Below are 12,014 nucleotides of genomic sequence, written 5' to 3'. Positions count from 1 at the left end.
TACATATAATTAATTACTAAATCTCCCTCCTTCCACTCATTTAAAATACCCCAATCCAACTCTAATTTTTTTAATAAAATACTTCTAGTATTAAAATAAAATTTAATTCTATTCATAGTAATTTTTTAGACAATTTCTTAAAAATACACAAATTATTAAATTAGACTATTTTTTCAAAAATTACGAGATTAAAGTTTTTAACTGATTTATAAAAAAATGCTTCTAATTGTCTCCAATATTTTTTTTTTAATTTTTTTTGGTGCCATAGATTCATAATGTATTTACAATTTATTCTTAAATAATGTAATATTGTTTTTTTTTAACTAACAGCTGCTACACTTAATCTAATAAATTTTTTTTTAAAAAGGGCTCTTTTTCAAAAATTTACTCAATTTTTTATCCCACCAAAATACTAGCATTTGATTTGATTTATGAATTTTTGGATTTTTTTTAAAGCCCTAGAAGACCCCGCCACAATACCAAAAAGGAAAAAGTTCAAATACCCCATCAGCTATTATTACCTTGCACTTCAGTTCCTTTCATTATTCAGTTGTTAACAAAGCTTAAACCGGGCGCCCCTGCTACACTACGCGCCACCGTCTGCTCAGCATTTATTTGCTGATTTTTTTTTCTTTTTTCATGTTTGACCAAATAGTGTGTTAGGATGGGTTGTACGGCGTCAAAGCTAGACAATGAAGAGATCGTAAGGCGGTGCAAGGACCGGCGACGCTTGATGAAGGAAGCCGTTCATGCTCGACATCACCTAGCCTCGGCTCACGCCGACTACTGCCGCTCTCTTCGTGTAACCGGCTCGGCTCTCGCCTCCTTCGCGGCCGGTGAGCCTATTTCCGTCTCCGACGAAACCCCTGCCGTTCTTCTCCACCCTCCCAACCCATCTCCTCCACCATCTAATCCCACCACTCTACGTGTCCCTCCATCTCCCTCCCCTTCCCTGCACCCTCCCCCTCCTCCTTTCTTTCCTTCCCCTTCCCCTTCTCCGACTATAGCTAGCTCGAAACTCCCTCACATACTCTCCGGTTCTAGTGTCTCATCTCCGGTACCCGCACCCAATCGTCGTCGGCCACGTAAGATACCCCCGAAACTCCCTCACATTTTGTCCGAATCGAGCCTTTCTTCTTCTCCTCGAAGCTCGAAATCTGGGTTTTCCAACCACTTTTTCCCTACAGCTTATCCAGCTAATTCCACGTACTCAGCCACTCCTTCCCAAGCTTCTTCCGTTTGGAACTGGGAAAATTTTTACCCTCCCTCACCACCAGACTCCGAATTCTTTGACCAAAAAGTACAACAACGAAAGCAACCTCATCATTTAGATTCTAACTACCCTGAAGATACGGAAGATACCGAAACGGAAAAATCAGAATATGATTTCTTCCGTCCACAAAAGCTGAACCACCGTTACAACATCAGTTCCGGTAATGCCAAGAGTAATTTTGACGAGGAAACGGAAAGGGAAGAAGTGCTTTGCAGCGAATGGGGGGACCATGATCATGATCGTTTTACTACAACGAGTTCATCGGATGAAGAGGGATATGATGACGTGGCATCCAGATCCGAGATCGGGACCCGCAACAGTTTCCGGTCTTCGAGGAGAGGGGAGTCGGAGAAGTTGCATCATCTTCGTCAGACTCCTCCGCCGGTAGAACCGCAGCCACGGCAGCAGATGTATGGAGCAGCCGCAGGCAATAAAATGGATGATAAGTCGGAGGATGCAAGATTGTCTGCGGGCGGTTATGGAACGGGCGCTATGATGGATATGACGATGGTTGTCAGGCATAAGGATTTGAAAGAGATCGTCGATGCGATCAAAGAGAATTTCGATAAGGCTGCCGCCGCCGGAGATCAAGTTTCCGAGATGCTTGAGATCAGTAGAGCTCAGCTAGATAAAAGTTTCAGGCAGTTGAAAAGTAAGCCTCGGATATGGAAATTTAAGCTTATTTTAGTTACAGTTCAAATTGATGTCATCTTGTTTACTTAAATTTATAATTTATTTTACTCATTTTTAAATTTACAGAGACAGTATATCATTCAAGTAGCACATTCAGTAACCTGAGCTCAAGCTGGACTTCAAAGCCGCCGTTGGCGGTGAAATACCGACTTGACGCGACTGCCCTCAATGAACCGGGCGGTTCAAAGAGCCTTTGTTCTACTTTGGACCGGCTCCTTGCTTGGGAGAAGAAACTCTACGAGGACGTTAAGGTAACATAAATTCTTTCCCTTTCCCTTTCCCTTTTACTTTTACTTTTTCTTATGTACTACTTAGATCAAATCCGGCTCAACTCTGAATTCAGTCTAAATTAATATGATTATTAGACACCGAGGGATCTCAGACAAGAAAAAAGGGGGGTTGGGTCGGAGAGGTGAAGCTTGGGTTAGTATTGTAGCATTGTTTCCTGTCCTGCTTTTCTTGATTGTCAATGTACTGGAAGTTTTCTTGTCTGGGAATATTTTCTTCTGCATCGGTGAATGATATTTGGTTTCTTATCTTCAAGTTTGCTTAAATTAGTGTTGGTTGGTAGAGAACGAAGGTGCTCTCACTTAATTTACCTATTTCCTTGCACAATAAGTTATTCAGTTTGATAGTTTGCTGCTTATCTTTTATATTCAATGCAAGGGGAATAATACTTGTTGGTAGTTTCATGAATTTGTTGGATACGAGGATTCTGGTATCAAAATATCTTGATAAGGAAAGAAACATGCGGTGCAAAGATAATTTGATACTTTTCATATGTGTTGGCTTCCTGGGAGGGTGAATTCTGGTAAAGCCATGTTGTTCAGATGAGTGCTAATGTAGACAATAATTTTTTTAACAATTTCAGGCTAGAGAAGGAGTAAAGATTGAGCATGAGAAAAAGTTGTCAGCATTGCAAAATCAAGAATACAAGGGAGAGGATGAAGCCAAGATAAACAAGACCAAGGCCTCGATAACAAGGCTGCAATCACTAATTATTGTCACATCTCAGGCTGTCTCTACCACCTCTATTGCCATTATCGGGCTTAGAGACAGTAATCTTGTTCCTCAGCTTGTTGAAATCTGTCATGGGTTAGTATTCTTCTTCTCCTTGCGTTCCTCTCTTTTTTGTTTTGAAATGGATAAAGGCCATTCTTTTGAAATGTTAATGATGCAATGCAACTATATGCATCCACGGACCATTAAGTATTCTCTAACACTCTCTTGGGAACGTTAAACGGGTCATGAAATACCAATCTAAGTACCAGTGTTAGCAATGGATTAAACTATTATTAGAGTTCCAAACCTTCTGCCCTCTCAAACAAGAAAAGTTCATCTTTTCAACTCTTGCCCTAATTAAAGATTATTTTTCAGCGAAGCAGGTACAAATTTTTCTTTTCCTCCATTTCCCATTATTTTCACTCATTGAAATTCCTTCGTCCTCAAGGGAACTTGTCCCTTGGTAGCTTTAGTTCTTATTTGGGAGGGGAATTGAATGTTAAATTTGTTTCATCTCCTTCCAAACATTGTAAGTGTAGATTTTGGCATGTTGCTGGGTAGGTGAGTCATACGGTAGGTGAACCATTATGATTTGTCCACTCTGGTAGCACATGTGCCTTGTAGTCCTGCAAATTTTTAATTTTTTTTTCTTTTAGAGTCAGACAGTGGCCCCAGTACTGCTTGACAGTGTTTCTTTGATCTATGAACACCTTTTAGGCCAAGTGGGGGCTGGGGGTTAGGTGCATTGGAGACCGACCATAATCTTTTTTTGACAGTTTGTTGAGAATGGTAAACTAATCAAAGCCCACGATTATCATTGATGTTGCTATCATTGTTGTTCAGCGGCATGATTAAATCGAGTAGAAGTATGATGATTAACTGCAACACCTGAAACAGTTTGCAAATTCTGAAGTGTAAAACTTGTTAGATTAGATTGAGCAGACTGACTTGCAGCCGATCAATGGGGTTTATTGCTAAAACAAAACTGCCAAACAGATGGGTCATAATAATTCAATTGTAGGCTGCTTAAGCTCTCCATAGTGGATCAGCTAATTTACACGGAACATGCCTGCAAACCTTGTGTTGTACTTAAATTAGTATTTTTTTGAGTGACTTTTGAACACTTCATCTCATACGCTACCTGAAGAAAAATATGATGTGCCATACATGAAAGTTGAAGTATAGAATGATAGTTCTCTTAACGGCCGTTTTTGTTAATTAGATGAAAATCATATCGTGAATACTTTCTTTTGGTCCTTTTTGTTTCAATTATATATATTTTTTGGCCAAATACGTTTCAATTAAATTAGATACTATAATTTTTGGTTCCCTTTTCTATAGAAATTCAGCACAGTAGAATTTTATTGTGCTAAATAATTTCTATTTGACCATTTCTACAACTTGCGTTTGAATGCAGCTTGAGGTATATGTGGGGGTCAATGCATCAATACCATGAAGTTCAGAGCAACATTGTACAGCAAGTCCGTGGCCTTATAAACAGATCAGTGAAAGGTGATTCCACTTCTGAACTGCATCGGCAGGCAACACGAGATCTTGAGTCTGCTGTCACTGTGTGGCACTCTAGTTTCTGTCGCTTAATAAAATTTCAACGTGATTTTATCTGCTCCCTCCATGGCTGGTTCAGGCTTTCCCTTCTCCCTCTCAGCAACGACAATGTTGATGGCAATGCAGACCCTTCTGGTGTATATGCATTTTGTGACGAGTGGAAGCTTGCTCTTGAACGTGTACCTGACACTGTAGCTTCTGAAGGTATCAAAAGTTTCATCAATGTTGTCCGTGTGATATCTGCCAAACAAACTGAAGAGCTTAAGATTAAGAAGCAAACAGAAAATGCATCAAAGGAGCTTGAGAAAAAGGCATCATCTCTCCGGAACATAGAAAGGAAGTTCTACCACTCGTACTCTATGGTTGGTATGGGGCCTCCTGATTTAGGATCTGATCATGGACCGGTTCTGGATGCTCGGGATCCCCTTTCTGAAAAGAAATCAGAGCTTGCAGCCTGTCAAAGGCGGGTGGAAGATGAAATGATGAGGCATGCCAAAGCAGTAGAGGTAACTAGAGCAATGACCCTGAATAATCTTCAAACAGGCTTGCCCGGCGTTTTTCGAGCATTAACCAGCTTTTCTGGTGTATTTACTGAGGCACTTGACACGGTATGCTCCCGTTCCTATCATATCAAATAGATGAATACATTTTTTCCCCACTTGAATTTTTGAGAAAAAAACATATAAGAGCTGGGTTGCTCTTATAATTATTGTTTTGGGATGTGTATATACATGGGAGGTCTTTGGTTTTGTGGTTCTAGTTATGATCAATTATCAAGCGAAGGGAATTGTCTGCACAGGAAATTGCTCGAATTCTTTTAGGGAAAGAAGAGGAAAATGGCAATTTCAACAGATGAATTAAACACATATTCTGCTTTATTTCTCTTCTAACTTGTGCATTATGTGGTCCTGTGTTATTGTTTTAGAACTAGTTTAACATCACTTTTGAAAAGGACTATGGAAAATGCAGAAGTATTTTGAAAAGTTTAGTTTAAGATTTAAGTATTTAATATTATTGTCAAAAAGTACTTTTGAGAAATAAAATATTTATTTTAAACATTTCTTATAAAGTAAGAATTATGTATTTAAATAATGTTTAAATTAGTTAATATTATTATATTTTAGTATGAATATAAAAATAATTTATTATAACTTGTTAATATTTTAATATATGAAATATAAATTTTAAATATTTTAAAGCAATTAATATTAATTATTTATAAAATATATTTTAAATATTTAAATATAATTATTAAATATTTTTAATTAAATATTAACACGTTTGTATTATTTTAAAAGATAATATTATGAAATAAAGGGTTTCTTCCTTTTCTGTAACAAAAAAAAGAAGAAAAAAGGATGAGGGATAAAAAAGTAATTAAGCATTTAATAATGTTTTTGGGAGAAAAAAAATTAAAATTTTAACTTCTTTATTTGACTAAAAGTATTTTTGAAAAGAAAAAAATTTCAGCCAAAAGTTAATTATAGCTTTAGTTATTAGTTTAATAAGACAACTTTTATGTTATTGCGAAGAATTTTCTTTCTTTTTTCGAAAAACTGTTTGGCTATTGAGCCAAGCTAAAATTTTGATTGTTGAATTGCTTCCTTTTTAAAAGGACTAAATGATAAAATAAAAATAAACCGCTTGCAATTAATCATTGCCTCTGCCTCCTCCCAAGAAACTTCTTTAATATTCTGTGAGATACTAATCATACTCCCTTTACCTCTCCATCTTTTTTTTTTTCTGGTTCATCTCCTTAATTGGCCTCCATCATTACTAGTGCAAGTTTAAAGTTATGAGACCCAAAAATTCAATTTAGAACAAGTATATTTTAGATTGTTTTAAAATTAGATTCTAGATTCTAGATTATTAAAGAGCCTTAACCCGATACCTATGAAGAGATATGAACCAAACGTATAAGAAAGAAAGTAGTCACCACAATCAAGAAAAGAAGGTTTGTGAAAAGAAGGTTTGTGAGTGATAAGACAAAAGTTAGAATGCCACAAAAGTGATCTTGGTAAGTTCGTTGAAGAATCAAAAGAGAAAAACACTCTTTAAATATATTAGGTTCTAATAAATCCCTGTTGCAGACTCATATCCCCCTATTTATACTTGGAACAGCCCTCCAATAATAGGAAAAATCATATTTAAAGCAACAATTTAATATTTGCATGAATCGAACCATACAATGAATCTGACTTAACCAGCTATACAATTCATCTAAATGCAACTAAATGACTTTAATAAAAGATAAATATGTCCCATAGATAATCTGTACAAAGGCCACGAATTTGAAAGCTAAATAGGAATTTGAATTTGCTTTTATAACATTAAATAAGCCTTGATCTTTATTTGGTCCCATCTTGGACTTTTTCTTTTCATAATCAGCCCATATCTCTTGGATTAGCCCATTAATTGCTTCTTTGAACTGTCTAGTTCTTGCTCTTGTAATTGGCCCATTTGGAACTTGCAATGGATCTTTAAGTGATGCTCCTTTATTCTCATCAATTACTCTTACTTACTCCTTCCTCTCCCCCTTCTTGTGACTCATAACCATTTTAAATGCTAGAAAATTGACATGCATAGCTCTTTTCCATCTAATTTATCCCTCTTCTGAGCTATTTTTCCACCCACTCTCACTCTATTGCTTTTATTGTTGTCTTCTACCCTCTTAAACCTTCCCTTCCTTCTCCACCCCCAAAAATGAGCATAAGTCCCATTTACAACTATAGTTGGATTGAACACTTTGATTCAAAATCTTCATCGGATGAAGATAATGCTATGCGACATACTCTGCAAGGTGAACTCCACCCTCAAAACAACATTTCCATTAGAAGAGGACTTGTCATTCCCTTTAACCATCAAGAATTAGAACTGAGCAGAGCCTACTAGATCCACTATTTAATCGAGCACATTTATGACTACAAGAACTTCGTTTCTTGGATACTTCAACGTATCATTAACAGAATATGGAATCTATGAGAGCATGACACTCTTTCATCAAGGGATGATGACTTTTTTTATTTTTATCCTCGACTTCCTCTCTAACCTCCTATTTATCCTTAAAGAAAGACCTTAGGCGGTTGACGGTTCTTTGCTAATGACAGCAAGATGTACCCAAAATATCTCTCCTAGCCTTGATCTTTTCTCCTCATTACATGTATGAATTCAAATTTGAGGCCTTCCCCTTGAGTATCTTAGGCCTTTTGTGGCTTCCCTCCTAGGTTAAATTGTGGGAAGAGTTATCTAGTCGATGACAACAGTAAATCCCCCAGAGCATACATTTTCTCAAAGACTGTGTTGATATCCATCCTTGGAGTCCTTTGATTGCAGGTTGCACAATTCAAATAGATGGAGTCAGGCAATGGGTTGATTTTCGATATGAACGTGTGTGCAAAATATGCATCAAATGTGAAACCAGGCTATTTTACCAAACTGACCCCAAAAAATTTAATATTTACAAAAATAACCCAGGTTAAAAAACAATCACCAAAATGACCTGAAATGAACAGTAGATTAGGGTTTTGGCCTGTCAATGGCCGACTCCAACTCGTATTTTGCACACATGATTGCTTGATGATTGTGTTAGGCTTTAAAAAATTAATTTTTTTGGTTTTGGCCTGTCAATGGCCGGCACCAGGGTATTTTTTTCAAACCGTATCATACTGGTATACAGAAATACAAGTTTTCAAAAAAAAGAAATTTTTTTGGTGCTTCCCTGTTAATGGCCGGCACTAGAATACAAATTTTTTGAAAATTTTTTTTTGGTGCTGGCTTGTCAATGGCCAGCACCAGTAATTTAAAAAAAAAATTCAAAATTTTTTTTTGCTGGCCTGTCAATGGCTGGCACTAGCAATTTAAAAAAAAATTTAAAATTTTTTGGTGCTAACCTGTCAATGGCCGGCACCGGAATATGAGTTTTCAAAAAAAATATTTTTTTTAGTGCTGGCCTGTTAATGGCCGGCGCCAGTATTAAAAAAAATTGATTTTTTTTGTGCTGGCCTATCAATGGCCGGCACTAGTATTAAAAAAAAATTGAAATTTTTTTGGTGCTGGTCTGTCAATGGTCGGCATCAGTATTAAAAAAAAATTGAAATTTTTTTGGTGCTGGCCTGTCAATGTCCGGCACTAAATTTATCAGATATATATATATGTATTTTATCTTCCATTTGAGTTTTTGTTTGCTTTTTAAGATTTTAGTCTTTTCAGAAAAAATTTTAATTTTTTCTTTGTTGAGAAGAAAGCAAAATTTTTTTAAGATGAATTCCCAAATTTTGTTTGTTTATGTTCATTTCGATAGAGAAATGATAAATACAACTGAGGAAGGCTATGTATTTCGAAGTCGAAAAAAATAGGAATGAGATTCAATAGACGTGTTTCGTTGTCAGATTTAAAACGGAAAATCAGTACAAAGATAGTAAGCCGTTGTAGAAAGCAAATGTTGAGACTGTTTTACAAATTTCTGGTTTCAACTGATCCACTAAAGTTCTCAGAAATGGAGCTTGAAGATGATGACGATCTAGGGACAATGATAGCAATTTATTGCCCTCCTAAGATAGAAAATCCCAACCCGATTGAGTTGTTCGCGGAGATAGCTGAATCAGATCCGATTCAAGTTGTAATTCCAGCAAGCCAGCGCTCTAGAATTGATTTTGATCTTAACGTCTCCTACCTAGGAAGATCAGTTGGGTTTTGGATGGTCAATGCCAACTCCCGAAAATCCAAATACCGGCGGATGTTCGTATAACATCCCAAACCCGTGTCCTCGTCTATAGATCCATCCAGAGGTGTTGGCCACCATAGAATATGGTGATGAAGGGTCTGATAATGATGATCAGTCCCACCGTGATCCAAACGATGATTTCAGTGACCTTGATTTGGATGACATCCCTGAAGACATAGACGAGGAAGGGCTGGTAGAGGGTGAAAATGTAAACCCCCATTCGGTCGGGAACACGGGGCCTGGTATAGTTATAAGAAATAATTTGGGGTCTTTCATGACCGACGTGGATCCTGATGTGGCGCTAGCAAGCGAGTTTCCGGAATATACAAATATTGTACCGGCTCACCTACTTGACGAAGAATTCGGTGATGAAGAGTTGTTTGTAGGGCAACAATTCGATAACAAAAAAGACTGTTTACATGCTATAAAACAACTTAGCTTGAAGTTAGGTGTGGATTATAAAGTAACGAAGTCGACGCAGCCTTTGTACGTAGGAGAATGTTGGAAAGCGTCAAGTAGTTGTAAATGGCATGTCCAAACCGCGTTAATGCAGCGGACGCAGATGTGGATGATAAGGAAACTAGAAGGTCCACACACATGCACGTCTGCTTGTATGTCGCAAGGCCATGGAAAGTTAGATGCAAAAACTATATGCAACTGCATCATTCTTTTGTTGAAACAGTCGCCCACCATTCAGGTGTCGATCCTTATTATGGACATGCAAGCTCGATTCAAGTATAAAGTGTCGTACCGAAAGGCATGGTGGGCAAAGCAAATGGCGATACGAGAGTTGTATGGTGACTGGGATGCATCATACAACGAGCTTCAAGGGTGGATAGCCGGGATGTAGGAGTATGTGCTTGGGACAGTGACTAATTTGCAAACATTGCCGTATAAAGGCCCGGATGGGGAGATACAATCAGGGAAACGAGTTTTTCACCAATTTTTTTGGACGTTCAAGCCGTGTGTTAGGGCCTTCCCTCACTGTAAGTCGATGGTGCAGGTGGACGGGACATGGTTGTATGGAAAATACACGCAAATACTCCTGATTGCTGTTGCACAAGACTGTAACTGAAATGTACTTTCGATCTCTTTTGCCATCGTGGAGCGTGAGTGCTTCGAGTCTTGGAAATTTTTCTTCACAAATCTGTAGAGGCACGTTGTCAGAGAAGACAATATTTGCATTATATCAGATAGATCGAAAGGATTACTTGCTGCGATAAGGCGATCGGGGGTTTCGTGGAGGTCTGTTTATTGCATTCGGCACATCGCGGCAAACTTTCATAGAGACTATAAGAATAAAGATTGGAAAAAAGAACTCGTGAACATGGGTAAAAAAGTTTTGTTTGTATTTATTTAAAAAATTACTTTTCAAATTTTTTGTTGTTTTAAAAATGATGATTTCAAATTAAATATGCAGCTCATGAGTTAGAACCGCGAAGATTTAGGCAGAGGTTCGCGAGGCTTGAATCTCAGATGTCATCTTTACCAACAGATCTCCGGACATGGTTAGGTAGCATGGAGAACTGGTAATGGACTCAAAGTTACGACGAGGGGTTTCGGTATGGGCAGATGACGACCAACTTGGTAGAGGCGGTCAACTCTGTATTGAGGCGCACATGCCATCTCCCGATTTCTGCTGTGTTTCGGCAACATTTTATAGGTTGGCAACATTGATGCCTAAGATGAGGTTGAGACAAGCTAAGCAGATTGAGGCCGGGCATGTGTACGTAGAGGCCGTCCAAAAGGCTATGGCGGTAAATAGTCAAAGGGTACAAACAATTGACGCTGAATTGTATTCAAGCGACTTGGAGACTTTTCGAGTTCAAGAGTACATCGGCCGTCGTTCGGGTCTTCCACCTAGGTCGTACGCAGTTGATCTGCGAAACTGACGATGCGAGTGCGGGATATTTCAGACTCTTCGATATCTGTGTGCGCATGTTCATGCAGCGTGTGCGAGAGCAAACTTAAATGTTAAACAATTCATAGACGAGGTTGGAATGCACATTACGTATATGAGGGAACGAATTTCCTGTAATGCCCGATGTCTCAAACTGGGAAGTTCCACCGCTTGCTTTCGAGATGGTGCCTGATCGTAGTCTCCGTAGACATTCCAAAGGTCGACCACAATCAACTAGAATTCGAAATGACATGGATGTCAGGGAGACGAGTGAACCCAAACTGTGCACTGTGTGTCGAACATCCGGACACAACCGATCAACATGCCCACATCGTGTATATGTTTCTGGTCAATCGTCTCGTAATGCTGGACTCCAATATGACGAGTGATATATTAGTGAGCACATGTTCTTGTAAAAACATTGTAAATGAAATAAAATTAGATAAATTGTATGAGAAAAAATTGAAAATTACATGGAAAAATTGATAATTTAAATGAAATGAGAAAAAAATAAATTAAAATGAAACGGTACAAAATTTAAATGAAAATTGAAAGAAAGATAAATTTAAATGAAATGAGGAAAAAATTTAATTGAAATGAAATGAGAAAAAAATGAAATTAAATTTGAAAGAAAGATAAATTTAAATGAAATGGGAGAAACTTTTAATTTAAATAAGATGAGAAAAAAATAAATGGAAAGATAGATAATTTAAAAGAAATGACAAAAAAATTTAAATTTGCACTGAAAAATAGAAAATTTAAATGAAATGAGGAAAAAATTAAAATTAAAATAATATAAATGAATTGAGAAAAAAATAAATTTAAATTGAAAAAAAATAATTTAAATGAAATGAAAT

The 12,014-nt window shown here is 37.3% G+C and overlaps 1 protein-coding gene across 1 annotated transcript; it reads left to right on the top strand.

The window, feature by feature from the left end:
* The first annotated feature begins 513 nt into the window (after positions 1-513).
* Positions 514-5,412, top strand: LOC107950649 (nitrate regulatory gene2 protein). Its single transcript, XM_041075821.1, has 4 exons — positions 514-1,925; positions 2,033-2,217; positions 2,838-3,061; positions 4,386-5,412. The coding sequence occupies exons 1-4, from the start codon at positions 665-667 to the stop codon at positions 5,170-5,172; spliced, it is 2,457 nt and encodes an 818-aa protein (XP_040931755.1). The 5' UTR covers positions 514-664; the 3' UTR covers positions 5,173-5,412.
* The last annotated feature ends 6,602 nt before the right edge of the window (positions 5,413-12,014 follow it).

Source organism: Gossypium hirsutum, chromosome A08 (assembly GCF_007990345.1).
Source record: "Gossypium hirsutum isolate 1008001.06 chromosome A08, Gossypium_hirsutum_v2.1, whole genome shotgun sequence".
Taxonomy (NCBI): Eukaryota; Viridiplantae; Streptophyta; class Magnoliopsida; order Malvales; family Malvaceae; genus Gossypium; species Gossypium hirsutum.
Note: the sequence above shows the minus strand (reverse complement) of the source record. Positions and strands in the feature narration are given on the sequence as shown.